A 24,196-nucleotide genomic window follows, 5' to 3' on the forward strand; every position below is an offset into this window, starting at 1 on the left:
AGCGGAGCCGAGCCCGAGCCGAGCCCCGACGCACTCCGTCCGCCTGCCGGCTCCCGGGAGCCCCGACCGACCGGAGCCTCAGAGGTGGCAGCGCGGGGAGCCCCACGCGCGAGGAAGCGCGGCGGACCGGGGACGTGACCGGGGAGGCGCTGCCGCCTGGCAGCGGGTGACGGGAGCCGGGACCGCGGCCTCCGGGACCCTGCTGCCCAGGCCGGCGGGCCGGGCGGGAGCGGGGAGTGCGAGGACCCCACCCTCGGGGCACCCAGTGCCGGGACTTGCTCCCTCTCCCTTGGGAGGGAGGACCCTCCCCACTCCCGGGACAGCCAGAAGAGATCGCCGCAGGGCACGCGCGGCTGTCCCTACCACGGTGGCTCTAGAGGAGACCCCCCGAAGTCGGGAAGGGTAGTGGGACCTGAAGGACTCGGAGTGAGACCTCCCTCACGCCTCAACGCACTGCAGACAGTTCGGGACTTTTGAGGTAGAAAGGGAGCCATGCCTGTGGAGTAGGCACCCCGCATCCCACCCGGGACTCACCGCGGAGAGGCGTCCTGACACGCACAAGCCAGGACCCTCCAGGGAACCGCCAGGAATTGGTTTAGTTTGCTGGAGAGTAGAAGACCTCGCCCCTCAACTTGCGTGCACCTAGACAGTGGACCCAGGCAGAGCCCCTCCGCTCAGATCTCCAACTGACAGAAAGAGTCCTCAGCCCCTGAAAGATCCAGTTTGGGGGGGAGGGGGATTCCCCCAAAGGGGAGGAGACAACTCCTGGCTGGGAGAGGCTCCTCCCCTCCTCCCTAGGGTAGCAGGCAGGGTGTGGGGGGTGTGCCATCTTCCCCAGGTAGGTCCTCCCTCTCCCCCTCCTCCTCCTCCGGCTCCTCTTCCTCAGGGGACTCAGTTCCCTGCTCCAGCCTGGGAGGCTCTGCCAGGCGCTGGAGGAGTCACTGAGGATGCCACCTGTCACCTGCCTCTGAAGAGGGGAATCCCTGCAACCTCAAACTTCTGTACCAGGGGGTTTCCTCCAGCGGCTGGGGGAACCTTGGAAACAGGTTAGTGCTTTCTCTTCTGGACACCAGTAGGTGTGGGGAGCTGAAATGGTGGATCTTACGGTTCATTGGAAGGGAAGAGAGAGTAATAAAGACAAACCCCTGGGGAATGTCTTCTGATGGAGCTTCTGCACTGGAACCTACATGTTGCTTCAGAGACTCTGAGAAATGGCCTTTTTAGATTTTGGAGTCCAAAGGGATGGGTCATTTGTAGTCCCTAGAGAAGTTAATGCTCTGTACTGAGAACAGATAACAGGTGTGGTTTTAGGACGCCATGGTGTTAGTAACTCAGGACACAGCACAGCTCGAATTCCACAGCACTGTCCGTCTTTGGGTCTTGTCCTCTGGTGAGTGGACCTTCAGTAAATGACCTGGGAGCATTTTATGTATTGTATTGCCCAGAGCATGCCTAAGTCGGTTTAATATTCAACAGAAGTCTTCTTCCTAGTATAGTACAATGACTGCTTGCCTGACTGGCAACCGGTCCCCGCCCACTCTATCTTGGATACCAGGAGGGAGGCCCCTTTTGACATCCTTCTTTCAGGCTGGATAGCTGCCTCTCTGTGTAAAATCCAAAGGGAACTGTGAATCCACATGTGCCTGGATGAGAAGAAACCGTCAGGGCAATGCACATTAGTGGTCTGGAGGCTTCCTAGATACCAGATCTGCCTGGCAGTTCCTCAGGAAAGATCAGCTGTATGGAGGAAGAGAGGAACTTCCTAGGTGCCTTCCACTCTTCCCTCTGTCTGCATGAGCTGACCACCAGGGAGGTCTGACTTCTGAGGAGTTTATTTTAGAGTTTCCTCCAGGAAAACACCTACTGGTCTCATCATCCCCCTTCCTGTTCTCTTGTTTAGTTCTGGATCCCAGGAACCTTGTGTTGAAAAATTTCTTCCTACTATAGGGAACCATCAAAGTCCAGAATCTTTAGAAACAGAAGGAGAAAACGTGTTAAGTAATCTTCCTGGTTGAGCCAGAGCTGCATTTGTAGCAGAGCTCTGATTTTTAACCCGAGGTCACTAGCTTAGGACTTGAACTTCCTGTCTGGTGGTTGGACCATGCTTCATCTTCTGTACGGAGCTTCCTCCCCTTGGGTATTCAGTCTCTGCCTCCCTATATGGGCCACAGGTGGATTGCCGGTATTGTCCAAGTCTCTGCCTGTCCACTTGATCTTGGAAGGTATCTGTAATGGTGATGTGTGGAACAGGACCGTAGTCCCCAGGTTCAGTGTCTGTGCTGAAGAATGCTGTACACGGTTCTCAAGGGGAACGACTGTGGCTTGGCGTCTGTGTTCTGAGTATGTCCACGGAGAAGGGTATCTTGGTGTTTTTTAGACTGTGCTTCCATCCCTTAGAATCATTTCTGGCACGCCTGTAGAAGCAGGAGACTCCCTGCCAAAACCTAGAAGAGGTGAGGGAGCAGATAACCAGTTGGGAGAAAGCCTAGCTGTCTCTCTCACTCACCAGTGGGAATTCACACGACCCCCGTCTTGGAGTCACCTAAGCAGCTTGGCAGGCCTTTCTCAGGTTGGGCTTGTTTTCTTCCAGGACTGGTAGGAAAGCTTCGTCGTGAGTGCCTCCAGCCTTAAGAAAGATGAGGATCTTTTACTTCCATGTCTAGAACGGCCTCTCCCACTTTTGAAAGAGATGCGCCAGGCAGACCATTCATTCAGGTGGCTCTACTGGGACAAGTTCTGTAACTCTCTTGCCTCTTAGTAGTCAGTGAGTGGTTGCTTGCTTTAACTGTGCTTTGGAGAATATTGTTTTCCAGACTGTGTCTTATGACTGCACCCAGATCCCCTGAAAGACAGGTGATGATATTTCCCCCTTTCCTTCATCCTCTGAGGCTTCTCGATCTTAATCAGTACTGGGCTGGTGAACTCAAGGGAAATGTTTGAAATCCTGATGTCCTGACAGCCACTGCAGGCTTGCTGTACGATCACTGAATGTCTGATGCTTTTGATGTTGCCTCTGTGATCTGCTATAATTTTTGACGTTCTCTTTTCTGGAAAGATTTATTTCTCATATATTTTATGTATATATAAGTATTTTTCTCTGAGCATATACATACCAGAGGAGGGCATCAGAACCCATGGGACTGACGTTACAGATGGATGTGAGCCACCACGTGGTTGCTGGGAATTGAACTCATGTCTTCTGGAAGAGCAGCCAGTGTCCCTAAGTGCTGAGCCATCTCTCTGGGCCCTATTTCCTTTTCATTAAAACCCTTTGGTGTTTGGCAATGAACTATAGGCTGACACCTGCATGTTACACACACTGAGGCTGACTGATAGTCCTTTTTTCCTTCATTAAAAACAAAGGTTCACTTACTAAGTGCTTTAAACATACTAAGAAATATTAGATAATCCTCACAACTCTTGTAGGAACAGTTAACCTTTATTTAAAAGAATTTTAAGCTGGGCGGTGGTGGCACACACTTTTAATCCCAGCACTTGGAGGCAGAAGCAGGTGGATCTCTGAGTTTAGGGCCAGTCTGATCTACAGAGCGAGTTCCAGGACATCTGTGTAGCCAGGGCTACATAGAGAAACCCTGTCTCAAAAAACAAAACAAAAAATTAAAAAAAAAAAAAAAAACCTCTTTAGATTGTGTGTGTGTGTGTGTGTGTGTGTGTGTGTGTGTGTGTGACAGTGTCTCACTATATAGCCATGGCTGGTCTTAAGCTTACGATTGGGCAGCTCAGGCTCAATCCTCCTTCTTCAGCCTCCCAGAGTGCTTTCATAACAAACTTGAGTCACCATACCTACCTTTTTAGAATTTCTATTTTATTTACAGAGATAAAAATAATAAGATACAGAGAAGTTAAATGACTTGTCTATCAGAGCTGAGTTGAAAGCCAGGTAGCCCGACCAATCACGAGGCTGTTAGTTTTGGCATTATGCACAGCTCAGGAAGTTCACTTCTGGATACCTGACTTGAGAACCATGTGGAGAGCAGTTACTAGCTGTTTGGGTAATAAGGGCAGTAAACTGTGCAGGTTCTCGTGGATCTCGAAGGTCCCATCCCATTGGCTGGTCATGCCCCTAGAAGACTTTGCGTTTGGTTCTGTTTTGTGTGCTGCTTTCCCGCAGCACTGTAGTCGTCCTTAGCTGTCCCGTGGATGTGATGGAGTCTGTCCTTTGGCTGCCTTTCCCAGATGCTGTGTGTTTCCTTCCAGTCTTCCAGCGTGCAGAGAAGAACGTGGCCTTACTCAGGTTCTGCCCAGGCCAGTGGCACGGGGCCCACCTGGAGAGAGAGGTCTGGGTAACTAGGTTGGCTGGCCGAGAAGTGGAGCTACCTCTTGTTTGCTTTTCTAATAATAGCCCTGGACATTAGCCTTGTGCCATTATTTTGGGGAGCGTGGAATGTGTGGCAGCCACAAGCTCATTGGCTCCATGCCTGTCCCTCCAGGGATAAAGCCCTGGTAGGGGCTATGACTTCATCTCTTTTACTGCAGGGGGAAACTGAGGCATCAAGACTTCACCAGGGAGCAAGGGATCCCTAGGGGGCATTTAACGAGTCAGTGCTGGGGTCGGGAACAGGACAGAGGAAGCTCAGTCAATCTCCACTGCCCTTTACGAATGGGGAAGTGATGGGGTAAGGACGTGGGCCAGGCTGAGGAGCTGAGTGTGCGGAGACTGGGAGGACCAGGCCCTGTGGGCTCTGTAGGTTTATGCTGAAATGTATTCTGAGCACCGAGGTTTGCATTTGGAGGGCTGCCCTGGGGAGGGGGAGGGGAGTGGAGGAAGGTTAGTGTCTAATCTCAGTGTCCTGTGGGGCGAGGGTGCAGGACAGCCAGCAAGAGGCAAGTGTGTGTGTCCTGGGTGTTTCCCTTTTAGAAAGTCCTGGTGGTTGGCACATGCCAGATGGGCTCTATCAGGCCTCTACACACTTCAAATCCACCCCCGTGTCCAGGTTCGGGTCAAGAGTATTTCAGAGGAAATAACTGAAGTTTTCTAGCTCTAAAGATGAGATTTCCTGGGGTTCTTTCGTGGGAGATAATGAAGGTTAGGGGACTGATGTCTATAGACCCAGCTATCTGGGAAGCTGATGCAGGAGGATTGCTTGAGCCCAGAGTTTGAGACAAGCATGGACAGTGCAAACACACACACACACACACACACACACACACACACAGCTGAGGACAGCGGCTGACTGACTTGGGAGCAGGGTGACACATCTTTCCAGGCGTCTTTCTTAGGGATTTGCTTGTGTATCACTGTTGATCTTAGAAAACCCACCTATGGAACTGACACTGCTCGAGATCTTCTGCTGGAGGCCGGGGTGTTTTGACACAGCAAAAAGCTAGAAGGTGTGTGGCTTCCTGGAAAGATGACGTGTCCTATTGTTTCCCAAGTTTCCATGTTCATGGTTTGGGGCAAGGTGGTGGTATTAGGTTGGAAAGGATGGCGCTGGTGAGAGAGCTAAGGCTGAATGGGTAGGCTCTCTTGGTGCCAGTTAGACATGGCCCCTTTGTTTTTTCTGCTCAAACAACTCTTGGGGTGTAGTTAAGGCTCTTGCTTCCTAGATCCTTGAGGCAAGGAAGATGTTCCCTTCAGCTTTGTAGACTAGGTGTGTTGCCGGTAGGGAGCACTGGGCCAGGTACATGTGAGCACAGGTCGATTTCAAGGGTGGAACCTGGTCAGGAGGGGAGTGAATGAGAATTCTGGCCTGTAGGGAAAGGCCAAGTGTCTGTGGAAACTACAGTGTAGGATGAGAAAGTGAGCGCCTGAAAGGTATGTCACAATGTTGGGATTAAGAGAGATGCTAGGGGTCCAGTCTGAGACAGAGTTTGGGCCGCCAACTGTGTGAGTCTGCATCCTTGCCGGTGTCTGGTCTAGTGTGGTCTGGTCCTGGGTCTTTTGGCTATGGATTGGCAGAACAGGGTACTCACCAGCATTCTAAGTTCTGAGGGGGTAGCCTTGGCTCATGCAGAGTACTGTCCTGGTGGGACTGTGCAAGAAATGTTCTCTGGAATCAGGCAGCTGTGCAGGCACAGACCTGTTAGACAGCAAGGGCTTAGGGGCTTGCCTGCTTCAGCTCCGCGGAAGTGCCAAATGGCTGGGGGGGGGGGTTCCTGTTGGGGGGGACACTAGACCCCGCCGCAATACAGATACTGTCGCCCTCCTCCACTAACTTGTCACACCTCCCCGGTGGTGAGAGCCTAGGCAGTTTGGTTGGCGGGGCTGGCAAACATCAGGCGTGGGCGGAATCTAAGCTCTAGGAGTTTGCATGGAGGTGCAGCCAGCCTGCGTGCCTGACTGGGAAGGAGGGAGGGAGGAGAAGGGCGGGGAAGGGGAGCCAGCTCTTAGCCCTACGGAGGCTATTTTTAGCCAGGCTATCTGATTGTTACCGGTGTGCACACAGCTGGGTGTCTCCCTGGCTCGGTAAAGCCCTGCAGGCCTGGGAGGTGGGAGGGCCTTGCTGCTGACTTAGTCTTCCTGGTGCTGGTGTCTGTGGGCAGGAGCCTGTTAGCGGGAGCTTTAAAGGTGTGAGGGCAGCGGTGTACTTAGGATCTGTCTCTTCTGTGTGATTTTGTGCACTGTTGGTAATGTATGCCGCGTATATGTTGTCGTCTCTGTGTGTGCATCATTGTTCACGCGTCAGTCTTGTACCTAGCTGATGCTGGTTGTCATCATTTGTTTGCTGATTTACTGTGGTGCTGGTGACTGAACTCAGGGTCTCAGGCAAGTACTCTACACTGAGTTACACTTGCAGCCCCCCTTTTGGTTTTTAATTTCTTTTAAAAAGGTTATTTATTTTACATCTATGAGTGTTTTGCCTGCATGTATGTGTATATGTATGTATGTGTAGTGTGTGTGTGTGTGTATGTGTGTGTGTGTGTGTGTGTGTGTGCGCGTGCGCGTGCTCGCGAATGCTTTAGGAGGTCAGATGAGGGAGGATATTGGATTCCCTAGAATTGGAGTGTATAGATGCCTGTGAGCCATCATGTGGGTGCTGGGAATAGAACTGGAATCCTCTGCAAGAGCAAGTAGTGCTCTAAATTGCTGAACTGTCTCTCACCCACTGATTTTACTTTTTATTTTGAGACAGGGTCTCACTAAATTGCTCAGGCTGCCTGTGATCTCACTGGGTAGCACAGGAAGATGTTGAAATTGTGATCCTGCTGCCTCAGCCTCTGGAGCGGTTGGGATTATAGACCTGTGCTTCCAGACGCAGTCACCTGTTAGAATCTGCACTTGCACCGTGTTTAATATGCTTTATGTTAGGCATGTGCGTGATAAAGAGCTGAGTGCTCGAGTTTCGTATGAAACATCTTTAAGAGTGTTAACGTGTGCTTCATTAGTGCACACTTGTGCTTGCGCTGTCTTTCTGTGTGCTATTGCTATATATAAACATACAAGTGTCACGTAATTGGAGGATAGACATTTGCTAATTTTACCTGCTGTTTAAGTACGGTTGATTTTTTTAAAAATTATTCTTATAGAGTTTAAAAATACTGTGTTGTGGGGCTATAACAAGAATTGAGGGAATAGTTCTTTTTTTTTTTTTTTTTTTTTTGTGGGGTTTGCTATCTGGGCCTTTGTGAAGGGAAAGGCTACATGGTCATATTCTCCATTAAGATGTGGGGTAAGAAGCACTCCATTGCCTGGGCAGTGGTGCATGTCTTTAATCCCAGCACTCAGGAGGCAGAGGCAGGTAGATCTCTGTGAGTTTGAGGCCAGCCTGGGTCTACAGCCCAGGACAGCCAGGGATACACATAAAAACCCTGTCTCAAATTAAAAAAAAAAAAAAAAAATTAAGAAGCACTCCATCATCTGGTGGATGATTGGTACTTGCACTCGGTCATCTCAGGAGAGGGTTATTAAATGGGAATTAAAATGGAAAGAAGCTGCTTACCGTCCACATTAGAAATAGAGTCAGTCAACAGAGGAAATTCATCTGCCTTCCTGCTTTGTCCTTCTCTGCAGAACCCAGAAGTAAGATGGCCTCTGACTTGGAGAGTAGCCTCACCTCTATAGACTGGCTGCCACAGCTGACTCTCAGAGCCACTATTGAGAAGCTTGGGAGTGCTTCTCAGGCTGGGGCTCCAGGGGGCGCCCGCAAGTGCTCCCCAGGCTCCCCCACAGATCCTAACGCCACCCTCAGCAAAGATGAGGCAGCGGTCCACCAAGATGGCAAGCCACGGTACAGCTACGCCACCCTCATCACCTATGCCATCAACTCCTCCCCAGCTAAGAAGATGACTCTCAGTGAGATTTACCGCTGGATCTGCGACAACTTCCCCTATTACAAGAATGCTGGCATCGGTTGGAAGGTAGGACTGTTTCTGAGGGCTGGGCTGATACCGAGCCTTTAGCAACCTTCTCTGCTTTTGTTTCTTCCTATAACCTAGTCTGGTTCACTCTGACTTGTCTCAGGGATACGTAAACTCAAGATCCCTTATCTTCTACCCTGCTTCTATTTACTTTAGAGTTCATGAGCTTCAGAAGCTTTACCATGGAAACACTAGTGATGCCAAGCCATTAAATATAGTTATGAAATGGCAGGATGCTGTTGTTGCCACACCCTGTTTTGTCCAGGTCCCCAAAAGGACAGTGTTTCTTGTCACTGCTCTGTCCAAGTCATTGAGCAAGGAAAGGTATGACTCCTACTTTGGTAGGAAACTCATCAAATTCTATAGTTTTCTTGCAGATAGCCATCATCTTTGATGCATTATATACTAAGAAAAAAAAAAAAGAGTAATTAGGATCTTTACCAGTAGCTGGCTCACTAGCAGGTAGTGAGGTTGTTAGGTGGAGACCATGGGAGTCCTTTTTGAAGAGGAGAAAGAAGGTTGATATTAAACTATATATTTTTTAGCCAGGTGTAGTGATGCACACTTTTAACCCTGGCACTTTGAAAGTGTAGACAGGTGGATCTCTGAGTTCAAGGCCAGTCTGGTCTACACAGCAAGTTCCAGTCCAGCCAAGGCTAAGACCCTCCCCCAACCACATCAGACCAAAGGGGAAAAAAAAACCCAAATCAAAACACACAAATAAACCACAAAGATCTGTCTGTCTGTCTGTCTGTCTGTCTATTTTGTACAATGCCACGTGTGGCTCAGGCTGGCCTGGCCTGGAACTCATGATGTAGCTGAAGCTGACCTTGAACTACCGTTCCTCTTGTCTTGCCCTCCCTACACTTGGGATGGCAGGCGTGTCAAGCCAGGCTTCCTTGCAGTCATTTGGAGCAGTCACTCATTTGCCAGCTGTTGAATAGGAATGGAGATTAAATGTGGTTTTCTCACTCTGTAAATCACCAGTTGACTTTCAAACCAGATGATGAACTGGGGCTGTTGAAAGCACTCAGTCTTCCGGTAGTAAATGTGCCCCTCTAGGCTACGGCCCTCGGTGCTTCCACACATGCGCACTGCGGCTTTCCCTGTCTCCAGATGTGGTCGTTCACCGACACATGCACATTGCACATGGCGGTTTTTCTTTTCCCCAGATGTCGTTCTGAGTGTTATTTAGAAAATGAAGGTTGTCTGTGCTTTTGTTTCACTCCTGAGGCTTGTTTTGTTTTAGTCTTTGTTGTATGTGCTTACGCGTCTGGCGTGTTAGGGTGCAAGAGCGCCGTAAGGTTGTGTGCCCCAAAACATGTGGAGGTTAGAAGACAGACAACCTTGATGTTGGTCCTTGCTTTCTACCTCGTTTGAGACAGGGTCTCTAATGTTGTTAAGAACTGTGTATAGCTGGCCTGTTGGCCTGTGAGCTTCTGGTCACTGTCTTGTGTCTGCCTCCTTTTGCTATAGGACAACACAGTGTTCTCAGTGCTTAACACTGGCATGACAGACCGTGCTACTACTCCTGCCTTTATGCAAGTTCTGGAGATGTAACTTATTCCTCACACTTGTGAGTGTTACTCACTGAGCCATCTTCCTATAAAATATGCATGCATTTTGACTTGTTTAATGTATATAGACAGTATAAAAATATTGTTCTTTTGCTTTTCGTTAGGAATTGAGAAATGAGGTAGATATGACTTTGAGGTGTTTATTTGTTGGTGTGTGTGTTTCGGATGTGTGTGCAAAAGTGAGTACATGCATACCACATGTGGCTGTGGAGGTTAAAGGACAGCCTGGGTATGGTGTTTGTCTTCCAGCTGGTTTGAGGTGGGGCCTGACTGGCTAGTGTGATCTTCCAGGGATTCTTATGTCTCTACCTCATATCTAAATCCTAAAAACTCTGGGATTACAGGTGTGGTCAGCTACACCTAGTTAATGTGGATTCTGGAGACTTGTGTTTAGGTCTTCATGCTGGGTGTCAAACTCTATACACTGAACCATCTCCCCAGCTCCTACCTAAAATTTATTATGATTAGTGTGTGTGTATGTGTCTGTCTGTCTGTCTGTCTGTCTGTGTGCACCCTGATGTGCATATGGAGGTCAGATAATAACTTAATAAGTTGATTAATTCCCTTCTATCTGCAGGTGGGTTTCAGGGACTGAGCTCAGGTACCCCAAGGCTGTGTGGCAAGCACTTTGTCCCCCCCACCCCCCAATCTTATCAGCTCGTCAGCAGCCTTCCCCCACTGCCCCCAATCTCACCATGTAGCTCTGGTTGTCCTGGGACTTACTATGTAAAACAGAATGGCTTCAATTCAAACTCACAGAGATTCAATGGCCTCTACTTCCTGGGAGCTGGGATTATTAAAGGCATGCACCACACCTGGCTTATTTCGAGACATTTCTCTTGTTATGCAGTACCGGCTGCCCTAGAACTCACTGTAGACCAGGCTGGCTCCCAACTTGTGGCCACTCTCCTGCTTGTGTCTCTTGAGTGCTGCGCTTACAGGCGTGGAGTACCATGACTGGCTATTTGTATCGTTGTTATTGTTTGTCTTTGGAGACAGAGTCTTACCATGTGGCTCTGGCTGTCCTGAACTTGCTATCACCAGGCTAGCCTCGAACTCAGAGATCCTCTTGGCCTGAGGCATTTATATACGTGTTGTCAGTTTGGTAGGAAGGCTGAAGCATGAAGTTAACTTTTCATGATCACCTGGTCACCGTCACCTCTGACTTTGGTGGTTTTCTTCCTCACCCCTCTGCTGTCTGTGCACCCGTCCCTCCAGCATACAGTGCTGAGGTGCTGCATGTGCCCCGGAACTTGACTCCTGTATGTTCTTCTGTGTCCCTTTGGGAAATACTGTGGTTTGCCCAATGCTCAGACCTAACTTGCTTCATTGCTTCCCCAGAATTCCATTCGACACAACCTTTCCCTTAACAAGTGTTTCCGGAAGGTGCCCAGACCTCGGGATGACCCCGGGAAGGTGAGCTGTTTCAGGAATCAAAGGGAGGAGGAAGGAGAGGTGACAACACTCAGAGTCCAGTGGCGGTCTAATTACCAGAAGAGGAAACCATGTTAGCTTTAAAAGCATCATTGTTTTTTCCTCAAAGGAAGAGCATGGTTGCCAAGCTGCTGGGCCTTTTTTAGAATGGGTGACTAAGGAAGACTGTGAAATCTTTTTGTTTTTAATAGGAATGTTTATGATAGAGTTGTCTTTGAGGTTGTTTTCTGTCTTTCCTTTCTCTCTCTTTCTTTCTGTCTTTCTTTCTTTTAATGCTTTGAGACAGTGTCTCACTATATCGACCTGGCTGGCCTGGAACTTAATATGTAGACTAGGCTAACTCCAACTCAGAGATTCAAGTGGTGGGATTAAAGGCATGCATCAGAATAGGTATGGTATTACACATCTTTAATCCTAGCAACCAGGAGTCAGAGACAAGTGGATTTGTGTGAGTATAAGGCCAGCCTGGTCTACATAGAGAGTTCCAGGACAGCCAGGGCCTTAGAGAGAGACTCTGTCTCAAAAAATTAAAAGACAAGACCCAAACAAATAACTAAGGCATGTACTTATGCCCAGCCTTTTTACTTTTTTGAGATAGAGTCTCACACTCTGTAGCCCAGGCTGGTGAGGCCCCCGTTCTTTTGAGAAGCACTTGTTCCTACATGTAAAATGTTGGCTTAGTCACCTTTTCTTTTTTTTTGAGACAGGGTTTTACTGTATTGCCCAGGCTGGCCTTGAACTTGCTATCTTCCTGCCTTAGACCCTCCTGAGTGCTGGATTACTGGTGTGTGCCAACATACCGTTTGCTTACTAACCTTTTGGAAGCTTTTCTATGCAAAGTCTGAGGTCTTACTTTCCAAAGGGAGAAGGGAGTGGTTTTCCCCATTTGACAGATGCTAAGGCTCAAGGTACTTTTACCTCAGGTCATAGGGGAAAGGAACGGGCTTTCTGGCCTTTCTCAGCTCTCTGACATAGTGACCATTGTTCTGCCCCTTTGGAACAGTTGAAGCTAGTGTTTGGAGTGCTCTGTGACTTTTAAGGACAGATTTACTCTGTGATCTTTGAGGACAGATTTCCTCCCCACTAGTGCTCAGCTCCCTGGACATTCTGTCTGGATGTCCAGCCCAGCTTCTTCTCTCTCCCCTCCTTCCCTTTCCTTTTTATCTTCTCTCTTGTTTGATCTCACTTTCTTCTTTCTCTCTTCTATTCTGTACTGGGGAATCCAATGCCAGGTGTTCGTTTTCCATGCTGGGCAAGCACTCTACCACTGAGTTACATTCCCCAGCCACACCCCACATTCAATATGACTGCTTTTAGAGACTTTTTACAACTGGAACTTTATAGATAACGCTTCTCTTCCCCGTGGGGTTGGGTTCCCCTTCCAGGGCTCTTATTGGACAATTGACACCTGCCCTGACATTTCCCGGAAGAGAAGACACCCTCCAGATGATGATGTAAGTTCTGTCTTCTTTGGGAGATCCCTTTCTTGGATTTTAATCATTTCTGTGGTAAATTTGGGTTAACACAAGGTGGAGCCGCGGGCATGGCTTGTGGGTGAGTGTCTCACCCCTGTAGACAGCTTTCTCTTCTTTCACAATTCTCAGCTATCCCAAGACTCCCCAGAACAAGAGGCCAGCAAAAGCCCCCGGGGAGGTGTTCCAGGGAGTGGAGAAACCTCACTGTCTCATGAGGGGACTTCTCAGATGTCACTGCAGAGCCCCTCCTCCATGGCCAACTACAGCCAGGTAGGATGCTGAGATAACACACATAGGGTGATGGTTCAGTGGGCTTAGATATCATTCTGTTCACAATTGCATATTAAGGACTTGTGGTATGCTCGGCAGATAGATTGGGAAAGAAGGAAAAAGGAAAAGAGGGAAACCCAGCCAGAAGGAAGGAGGGACACAGACATGGAGGTGCGTTAGGGAAGGGCTCACAGAGAAGAAATGAAGAGTGGTGGGTAAGGGCCAGGTCACGCTGTGTCACTGGCCAGCTGGAGAGGGGGCAAAGGACGGACCTGACCCCAGTGGCCTTTGGAGGGTTATACTGTTTCAGAAGGGACTTAGGTCACCGTTCTTACCTGTTTTTGCAGGGCCCAGGGTCTGTGGATGGTGGAGCAGTGGCAGCAGGGGCCCCAGGCCAGGAGAGCACAGAGAGTGCCCCTCCCCTCTACAACACCAACCACGACTTCAAATTCTCCTACTCAGAGATCAACTTTCAGGACCTGAGCTGGTCCTTCCGAAACCTCTACAAGTCTATGCTGGAGCGGTCTTCTGCCTCTCAGCACGGTGAGTGCAGTGGGGCAGGTGGGGGCAGCCTGCTTTTCTTTGTCTTTCCTCTTTTTCCTTGACACAGGGTCTTTCTTTGTAGCCTCTCTATATAGTCTGGAACTTTCTGGGTAGATCAGGCTGCCTTTGAACTTACAGAGATCTGCGTGTCTCCCCCTTCTGGTTGCTGGGACTAAAAGTTCCATATATTGTCAAAATAAGTGGTAACATTCTCTTCTATCTCTGTTTTCTGTCTTTTTGGTTTTTTGAGATTACACTTTTCACAGCGTGTGTGTGACTGAGTGTACGTGTGTATGTGTGTGTGTGTGTCCCCGCCCGCACGCATTCACACATGTGTGCTGCACATGCCATGGCACACAAATGGTCAGAGGACAGTTTGTGGGAGTCAATTCTCTTCTTCCACCATATAGGTCCCAGCGATCAAACGTGCATTGGGTTTGGCAGCAAATGCACTTACCCTCAATTTCTTGTTTTAATATATGAAACTGGTCACTGGTCAGAGGAAACATAAGGACTAAACTATTTGGTACGGACAGCTGATTCGGGGGCACACTAGGGTATCATCTTCAGAAAACGAGCTAGAGTATCATCCAAAGGCAGTGATTTTCCCAGCACTCTCTCCCCCAATCCTGGGGATCTGGGGATCTGACTGGGGGGGGGGGGGCTGTGTGTGTTAGCTGAGTGCTCTACCCGTGTGCTGCACCTCTAGCTTAAGGCTGTGAGTGAGTCATTCAGAGTATGACCACTAGGGGACAGTAGTGCTATCCTCTGCCCAAGAATCCTTATGCTTTATAATAAGAACAACTTACTTTTCTTTTTCAGTTAGTCACTTAGGGTGAGAGAGAATTACAGATATCCCAGGCTGGCCTTACACTTGCTCTGTAGCCAAGGATGACTTGAACTTCTGATCCTTCTCTTGTGCTGACTGCTGGGATCACAGTTGTGCTTCCCTATACCTGGTTTACTTGCTGGGGACAGAACCAGGGCTTATACAACGGGAGCATTTGCCCAGCTACAACTGAGGCTGCCAGCTGAACCTCACCTCAAGCTCCTTTTGCTCTATCCTGTTTTATTTTTTCCTTTGAGACAGGGTCTTGCTGTGTAAGCGTTATCTTTCCTGAACCTCACTAAGTAGACCAGCCTGGCCTTGAACTCGGAGTGATGTCTGTCTCTGCCTCCTGAGTGTTGGGATTAAAGCTAGTGTAGTTTTTGGGTTTTTTTGTTTTGTTTTTGTTTTTTTTTTTCGAGACAGGGTTTCTCTATATAGCGGTGGCTGTCCTGGAACTCACTCTGTAGACCAGGCTGACCTCGAACTCAGAAATTCACCTGCCTCTGCCTCCCAAGTGCTGGGACTAAAGGTATGTGCCACCACTGCCTGGCAAAGCCAGTGTATTTTTTTTTTTAAAGATTTTATTTATTTATTTTACATATATGAGTACACTGTAGTTGTCTTCAGGCAAGCCAGAAGAGGGCGTCAGCTCTAATTGCAGATGGTTGTGAGCCACCGTGTGGTTGCTGGGAATTGAACTCAGGACCTCTGGAAGAGCAGTCAGTGCTCTTAACCACTGAGCCATCTCTCTAGCCCCAGCCAGTGTATTTTTATTTGTTAGTTTTTATTATAAAATAAATATTACAAACATATACTGAAACAGACGGATAAGGACCAGCCTCTGGCCTCCGTCACTTACCTTTGTTTTGCTCAGCTTATTTTACCTGCCACTGCACTTGTTTCAAAGTGGAAATAGTTGAGTGAATTTCCCAGGCACCATGTCATTCTCTACAAATGCAGTTGCAGTGAGCATCACAAAACGCCTAGAGCCTCTCCTGTGGCTTTCTCCCACACTGTCACCGTACTTAACACAGTCAATAAACAGCACGTTCCCAACAGCAGCCAGTGTCTGCCCATTTGCAAATTTCTGCAATTATTGAGAATGACTTAGAGTCCTCATTGGGTGGCCTTCTGAGAGATGGCGTGGCTCAGCCCTCCAAAATGCCTGTGGAGTATTCTGGTTTGCTTTTTATTGCTGTGTTAACAATCATGACTGAGAGACCCTTGAGAAGAGAGAGAGGCAGGAACTGATCAGAGGCCATGGGGAATGCTGCTTACTACCGTATTATTTTTCATGGCTCGTGCGGCCTGCTTTCTCTCCTTTTCTTGAGTTTCATGGTTTCTCTATGTAGCCCTGGCTGCCCTGGAACTTGCTATGTAGATCAGGCTGGCCTTGAACTCACAGAGATCTGCTTGTCTCCACCTCCTGAGTGCTGGGATTAAAGATGTGTGCCACCATGCTGAGCTTCAGCCTGCTTTCCTAACCACCTGCCCAGGGCTGGCACTGCCCACAGAGGTCTGGGCCTTCCCATGTCAATCATTAATCCCCCACACGTCTACTGCCCAGTGTGACAGAGGCATTTTCTCGATTGAACAATTGACATGCCTTCTTTCTAGATGACCCTAACTTGTGTTGACAAAAATACTGACCACACACACACACCACACACATGTTCGATTGTACACACACACACACACACACACGCACGCACACACACACATGCACACACATGCATGTATGCTTTCACATATGCATACATTTTTGTGTGTGTATGTGTATGTGTGTGTGTGTATGTGTGTGTGTGCATGTGTGTGTGTCTGTGTCTGTCTGATTGTCTGTGTGAATGTGTAAATATATTTGCCTATAGAGGCCTGAGGTCAGTTCAAGTGTCTGTTTGGCAGTCCATTGTAGGCAGTGTGGGCTAGGCAGAGTGATGAGGGACACAGAGCCTCAGTCACATGAACTCTGCTGTCTGAGGTCTGTCATCCCAGCTGAGAGAAAACCGTGAACACTGATACCTTGTCAAGAGTTCCTCCTCCCCCAGGCCTCTTCCACCATCCCCCTTTTCTGTTTCAGTTTCTCTCTTTTCTTCTTAACAAGGTCTCTGTAGCACATGCTGCCCTCCAATTCAGAGATCCTCCTGTTTCTGCCTCCTGAGGGCTGGGCCGGCGAGATCCTCCCACCTTAGCCTCCTAAGTGCCGGGAGTGTGGGCACTGGGCTCTGTGGCCAGGAATTAATCTCTTTTTCTATGACCTAAGGGATCAGTATCTAAAATGTGGCCTAAGGTGTTAGCATTTGCTTGAGAGATTAAAACAACTCATATTGCTGATTGATTGGAGGGAGGAAACCTGGACTGTCAGAAACAAAGTAAGAAATGAGACTGTGTGAGGTGAAGGCATCGTGAGCATTTATTCAGGTTTCTGGTGATAGCCAGCTCCAGGCTTGTCCAACATTTTGACAGCATAATGTCACCCTCAGAGTTCATACATGAGAACTGTGGAGTTAAGTTACAGAAAACAAAATGTAAGAAAACACCTCGGCCCGGAGAGAAGGCTTAGAGGTTAACAATACTGACTGCTCTTCCAGAGGTCCTGAGTTCAAGTCGGAGCAATCACATGGTGGCTCACAACCATCTGTAATGGGATCTGATGCCCTCTTCTGGCATGCAGGCATATATGTAGGGAGAACATTGTATACATAATAAATAAATAAATCTTAAAAAAAAAAAAACTCATAATTTTTTAAGAGACTTAATGGTTTAGTGGTTGAGAGTCAATGATTTTGTGTTGGCTATATTCATAGCTATCCTGAGTTGCATTCATTCGGCCAGGAGCCTGCAGGTTGTACACTCATGCAGGTTAGCTCTTCCTTGCCTAGTTGGCTTGAGAGGTTAATCTGTCTGTATGGTGCTTCCCACCCAAGCCGTATTTCCTAGGTACTGAATACAAGAAGGCAGAATAGTAGAGAAGCGAGGGACAGTAGGTGGAACAGTGTCTGCCCAATAGCTGTGTTTTAGTTAGAGTTTAAGTTTTAATTTCACCTGCTATGCGAAACCTTTGAAACCGATTCCAGCCCTACATCTAACTCCCCTAAAAGTAGCATGAATTGTCACCAGTGAAATTTTAAAGTGTTTTATTAATGTTTCTGTGGTCACCAGGGGGGGCAGAGCTTTCCCCTAACTTAACTGCTCCTTCTGGTCTGTTATCTACCAGAAGGGGCACAAGGTTCTTATGGTCACAGAATGAGCCCTGACCTTTCAACTCTCCTGCCTGAGCTCTCATCCTGAAAGAAGATGTCATTTAGTGAAACCATGTAGCCCAAATCATTTGCCTGCTTCCTCTCCTCCCTGCAGGCTTCTCCTCGCTCCTGGGAGACATGCCACCTTCTAACAACTACTACATGTACCAGCAGCAGCAGCAACAGCAGCAGCAGCCACCACCGCAGCCACCACCACAGCCACCACCCCAGCAACCACAACCACAGCAGCAGCAGGCACCCACTCAGGGCCCCTCAAATGTAGGGGGTGCCCCTCCACTGCACACCCCAAGCCCTGATGGCTGTACCACACCCGGGGGAAAGCAAGCGGGAGCTGAAGGCTATGGTCCCCCCGCTGGGATGGCCATGCATCCTCCCCCACTGCAGCATGGAAGCTACCACACACATCAGCACCATCCCCACCCCCACCCTGCTCAGCAGCCAGCACAGCAGCAGGCACAGAGCCAGGCACCCATCAACAGCACTGGCTTTGGTGAGTAAGAAGGGGACAGAGAGAGCGGGGAGGAGCAGGAGTGAACTGTTTTCTCACTAGTGCGGAGGGAAGTACCATGGGTAACAAAGCTAACAGCTGGTCTTTTAGGGTCAGTCTTTTACCTTCTTACCTCATCTCAGCTAATGGAAGTTACTACATAAAGCCCTGCACTACTGAGAATTGAGGTTGGGGATTTCATTGTTCCCGGTCCATATTGGCAGATGATCTAGGATTGCTTTGCATATCTGCCTGGGGTGCATAATGGACAGGTTACGTTACCATTCCTGCGTCCTCAGTGTCCTCAGCCCTCAGTGTCCTCAGCGAGGGAGTGCCCACAGCTCTGGTGCTGACAGCTGTTAAGCTGGGTCACTGTGGGAAGCTTGCATGTGTTGACTGCTCGCCCTGTCTCACTTCCCACCTCTCTCTTCACAGCCTTTCCTCCAGACTGGTGCTCCAATATTGACTCCTTAAAGGAAAGCTTCAAAATGGTGAACCGGCTCAACTGGTCCAGCATCGAGCAGTCCCAGTTCTCAGGTTAGCGCTTTAAGGACCACTTCCGGAGGGAAGAGGGGGATGTGCTAGAACCCATGCACATGGCCAAGTGGGTTTGGGACAGAATTTCATCGCTTCTGTATGTTACATGAGAAAGATATATTATCAGTATTTTTAGAGTTGACTCAAAATATTGCTATTCAAGTATTACAATGCTTTATGCTAGTCATCTTTTGGGGGAAGTAGAAAGGCTCTTGGAAATTCAGAGACTCTGGACCACCATTTTGTAGTTTTGCTTCCTGGAAGAGAGATGATAGTGAATTTATTAAGTCATTTTGAACATTTTTGTTTACCAAGGAGATGCAAATAAAATAAGAATTAAAATAAAAATTTGGCAAGGAACAAATAGAATGGAGAGCTAAAGGCGGAGCCATAATAGAAGTGACTGTGGCCTCTGGGCGGCTGCGTTAGGACTCCCCTTAAGAGAAAAAGAGAACAGTCTCAAAGTTTGCAAGAAGCATCCCTAGTTAGAGTCAAATGAGTAGGCTTGTTTCTCGTCTGGTTTGTTTGTTTATTTATTTATTTATTTATTTATTTTAAAAGTATCAGTACAGAATCAGGTTAATATAGACAGTCCTAGAGAAAGAAATTAAAAACGGGCACATTTAATGATTCTTGTTATTATGTCACATCTCAGTAAATGCTTATAGAAGCAAAAAAGGAAAAGGTATAAGTCATTATTGTTAGTGGGTGACATTAGTGGTACGAGGTGTGAGGAGACCGAGCACCAGGGATGGGCGTGGTGAGACCATGCACTGGGGATGGGTGTGGTGTGGACTTTGGTGGCTCCGCACTCAGGGTGGCCATGGCTGGTGTCCTTATTTCTAGAGCTGATGGAGAGCCTACGGCAGGCAGAGCAAAGGAACTGGACCCTCGACCAGCATCACATCGCCAACTTGTGTGACTCCCTCAACCACTTCCTCACCCAGACTGGTCACATGCCCCCACAAGGGGCTTCCCACCGACCACCTGCCCCTTCCCGGATCACTGACTCCTGTGCCCTCACCAGTGGCAAACCAGAGCCATCCATGAGCCAAGGTACGACACAAAGTTGCCAGAGAAGTGGAGACTGAAGTAAGTGAAGGGTGAAGGGAAGGGAAAAGAGAAATGCCCAATCAGTATTCTAGGCAGTGACCTGTCTGAGTCCTGGGACCAGCTTGTTGACAGAACATCTATTGAATCAGTAAAGTCCTGCATGCGGGCCTAAAAAATTGCTGCAGAAGCAGCAGACTCAGTTCCTCTCACACCTCAATTTGGAGATCAGAATTACCTTTTAAAAAGGGAGGGGGTTTGTTAAAGAAGGTTCTTATTCTAAATTGTCCCAGTAATAACCATCACCTGAATCCCACTCAAGCCAGTGAATCTGGAGACTCGATGATCGTGTGTCTGGTTGTTCCCTTATCTTTGATCCATTCCTTCCCACCCTGAGAGCTGAGGGGTGGTAGCTTTTGCAGAACGCTTCCTGTATGCACGATCTCTAATACAAGACAAGAAGAGAGACAGATGGAGGGACAAAGAGACATGTTTTCCCTTCCTGCTTTGCTGACTACAGTAATCCCCCAGTAATGCGACTCTTGTTTTACTTTGGTAGTGAACTCTTACGGACACCCACAAGCCTCCCATCTCTACCCTGGCCCAGCGCCCATGTACCCAATCTCCACCCAAGACTCAGCAGGATACAGTCGCCCAGGTAAGAGCTGGGGAGGGTGTCTCATGGACAGACAGGCATACCCATCTCTCAGTGTCATTTTGCTTTCCTCGGGCATCTTCTGTCTGCCCTTCTGTCTGTAGCTGCTAGGATGGGTGAGGTGTCATGGTCCCCAAGACTGTAGGATGAGCTGAGCTACCCTCTAGGGAGGTGCACATAGGTGCACCTTTTATTTAAGGCACTTTTATTTGATTAAATTCACTTTGTTTGGTGGTGCTGGGAGTGGAGCCAGGACCTCACACACACTACACAGGTGTACCTCTGAGCTACACCCTTAGCTTGGGAACTGGCTTCAAATTTACCTTGTGGGGCTGGAGAGATGGGTCGGTGGTCCGGAGCACTAGCTGTTTTTCCAGAGGACCTGAGTTTCATTCCCAGTACTTACATGGTTCACGTGGCTTACAGTGGTCTATAACTCTAGTTCCAGGGATCTGACACCCTCTACTGGCCTCTGCTGCCACTCATGGATGTGATGCACAGACATACATGTAGGCAAAACACACATACACGTCCAACAAAATGATTTCTAAAGATTAAAATATCCTGCAACTACAATACTGAAAGGAAGTGAAACTATGAATGTAAGTGGAAGATAGCTGTGAGGGATATTTATGCCCAACTTTGGAACCAAGAGGGAAGATAGGCGAATGAAATGAACGCCTCACATAACAGCTTTCACCCATGGCTGTGGTCCTGTCACGTGACCACTAGCATCGGGCATCTGGGCTCAACTTACCAGTTTGTTGTTTGTTTGTTTTGGTTTTGTTTTTGTCTTTCGCAGTGTCGGGTTGAACTTAGGGTTTCTTGCATGCTGGGCAAGTTCTGTGCCACTGGGTTGCTTCCTCAGCGTGAGCAGAATTGTCTGATGGTGGGCAGGCAAAGTGCAGGGAGACACTGAGCCACTGCAGACATTGCAAAGGATCAGATCCCTCATGTTTAAATGTATTTTAGGCCGCTCACTGCTGCCATCTTCTCTGATCACAGGACTCTTCAGTTCTGAGGGTGACGCCTGTTTCTTTATCCATGCACTGCACATACGACTTTCAGTGCTGCTCATTCATATAATGTCACCTAATTAAGCTATTCTATCATTGTTAGATAGTCTTCACAAATGTAGAGTTTAATGACAGAATAGTGCTAGATCACCATGGGCTTCAGTGTGTTTCCTGAGATGTCACTGAATTAGTAGTCTGCAACAGAAAGAACTATAGGCTATAACCCTGTTGTCATCAGAGGGGTGTCATCCAGCATCTGATGGGAGCAGATGCAGAGACCCACAGCCAAACACTAGGCAGGCGGATCGGGGGAACTCTGTGAAAATGGGAAGGAAGGGGTTAGAAGCCAGAGGGGTCAAGGACACCACGAGAACACAGACCACAGAATCAACCAAGCAGGGCTCATAGAAGCTCACAGAGACTGAAGCGACAGACAGGGACTGTGTGTGGGTCTGAGGTAGGCCCTCTGCATATACCTTATGGTTGTGTAGCTTGGTATTCCTCTGGGACTCCCAACGGTGGGAAAGGGCATCTCTGACTCTTTTGCTTGTACTTGGGACTCTTTTTCTCGTACTGGGTTTCCACGTTCAGCCTTGATGTGAGGGTCTGTGCCCAGTCTTATTGTATCTTCTTAGGCCATGTTTGCTGGATGTCCCTAGGAGGACTGCTCTTTTATTTCTTCTCTTTCTCTTTGAAAGGAAACAGGAGGAGTTGATCTGGGGGAGAGGGGAGTTGGAGAGAGGGACTAGGAGGGAAGGGTAACTATAGTCAGGATGTAATGTATGAGAGAAGAATTAAAAAACACTCATACACATGAAATAAAAAATTCTTTAAAAAACTGTAGGCTGATTGAATGTAAGCTGACTGACTGGACTGTAGGCTGACTGGACTGTAGGCTGACTGACTGAACTGGAGGCTGACTGACTGGACTGTAGGCTGACTGACTGAACTGGAGGCTGACTGGACTGTAGGCTGACTGACTGAACTGGAGGCTGACTGACTGGACTGTAGGCTGACTGACTGGACTATAGGCTGACTGGACTGTAGGCTGACTGACTGAACTGGAGGCTGACTGACTGGACTGTAGGCTGACTGACTGGACTATAGGCTGACTGGACTGTAGGCTGACTGACTAAACTGGAGGCTGACTGACTGGACTGTAGGCTGACTGACTGGACTATAGGCTGACTGGACTGTAGGCTGACTGACTAAACTGGAGGCTGACTGGATGGTAGGCTAACTGGACTGTAGGCTGACTGGACTGTAGGCTGACTGACTGGACTGTAGGCTGGCTGGACTGTAGGCTGACTGACTGGACTATAGGCTGACTTACTGGACTATAGGCTGACTTACTGGACTATAGGCTGACTGACTGGACTGTAGGCTGACTGACTGGACTGTAGGCTGGCTGGACTGTAGGCTGACTGACTGGACTATAGGCTGACTGGACTGTAGGCTGACTGACTGAACTATAGGCTGACTGACTGGACTGTAGGCTGGCTGACTGTAGGCTGACTGAACCTGTGTCATCTCTGGCTTCCTTTGTGGTGTCATTGGGGCAGAAGACCCCTCACTCTCCATCCAGACTGATGGACTACTTCTCCTCCAGCTTCTTTTATGATCTGTCTTTCTTTTTGACAGCACACCACATGGTTCCCCGGCCACCTGTCCCACCTCCTGGTGCCAATGAAGAGATCACCGATGACTTCGACTGGGACTTGATCACTTAACGAATCACAGTGGACATCAGCCCAAGGCCTGGTGGTGAATTCTGGCCACAGGGGAAGAACAGTCCCCGCCTGTCCTCCCCAAATATGTATATAGATATATAGCTTCTTTCTGTTCTCTCTGTCAGAGAAGCCACCGCAAGATGCTGCCGATGATAATCCCATTTCCTCCTCCTTCTGTTTCCCTCCTAGTTCTTTTATTATTATTCTAATTATATTATTATTATTATTGGTTACATACTGCCCAGTCTGCTGCCCTCTGACCCTGGGCTTTGCCCTCTCTTTGCCCATTTGAAATCTTCAGGCCTCAACATGAGGCCGTGATAGCTGTCGAGGAAGGCTTCAAATTCTAGTTCACCTTTCTCTCTGAGAAACTCAGTGCTGATCCCACCTTTCAGTTCAGAGTTGTGATCTGTTCCTGTCTGTCTCGGGCTGGCCTGGAGAGGCCGCAGTAAGTAGAGGGGAGTGTCTAAGGCACTGCTTGGCAACCATGATGTTGCAGTTTTCCTCAATGGTGCTAATTGTGTCCTCTGAGCTTTCCCATTACACAGCCAATCTTTATTTGCTCTGGCAGTCCTCATGACAGGTGGACTTGGAGAGGTGGGTTCAGTAGAATGCCACAGAGCAGTGATGGGTATAGCCCAGGATGAGGTTGGGTGTGCACTGCCATGCCAAAGCATTCCTGGCTTCTTCCTGGCTCATGCTCTCAGGAGGTTAGCCGGTCTGCTCGGGCGTGAGGACCACTGTCCAGCATAGGTTCAGCTTCTTGGAGACAATATCATTTAAGGCATTTTGGCTTTGGCAAGGGAATTCTTTCTGAGAGTTAACTGGCTGTAATATAAACGTCCTTCCACCATTTGCTCCTTCAGCAAATACTATTTTGTCTTCCTAAAGCTGTTTGTCCAAATTATCCACCTGTCTTATTTTTTTTTTTCTCCCATTCTCTGGGATTCTCAAAAGACAAAAGGAAGCCATTCTCACTCCTAGTATCTTCATGTCATATATGTGCCGTGGAAA

At 48.4% G+C, this 24,196-nt stretch overlaps 1 protein-coding gene across 3 annotated transcripts; it reads left to right on the forward strand.

The window, feature by feature from the left end:
• Positions 1-23,415, forward strand: Foxj2 (forkhead box J2). 3 transcript variants are annotated; one of them, XM_034511829.2, is made up of 11 exons: positions 2-1,046; positions 7,973-8,319; positions 11,238-11,312; positions 12,716-12,784; positions 12,935-13,075; positions 13,423-13,618; positions 17,802-18,197; positions 18,630-18,731; positions 19,578-19,787; positions 20,341-20,439; positions 23,094-23,415. In XM_034511829.2, the coding sequence occupies exons 2-11, from the start codon at positions 7,987-7,989 to the stop codon at positions 23,180-23,182; spliced, it is 1,710 nt and encodes a 569-aa protein (XP_034367720.1). In that variant the 5' UTR covers positions 2-1,046; positions 7,973-7,986; the 3' UTR covers positions 23,183-23,415. The 3 variants fall into 3 exon arrangements, with proteins under 3 accessions (XP_034367722.1, XP_034367720.1, XP_034367721.1); XM_034511830.2 differs by lacking the exon at positions 2-1,046 and adding an exon at positions 1,112-2,715; XM_034511831.2 differs by lacking the exon at positions 11,238-11,312 and having other exon boundaries at positions 1-1,046.
• The last annotated feature ends 781 nt before the right edge of the window (positions 23,416-24,196 follow it).

This window comes from Arvicanthis niloticus, chromosome 9 (genome assembly GCF_011762505.2).
Source record: "Arvicanthis niloticus isolate mArvNil1 chromosome 9, mArvNil1.pat.X, whole genome shotgun sequence".
Classification (NCBI taxonomy): domain Eukaryota; kingdom Metazoa; phylum Chordata; class Mammalia; order Rodentia; family Muridae; genus Arvicanthis; species Arvicanthis niloticus.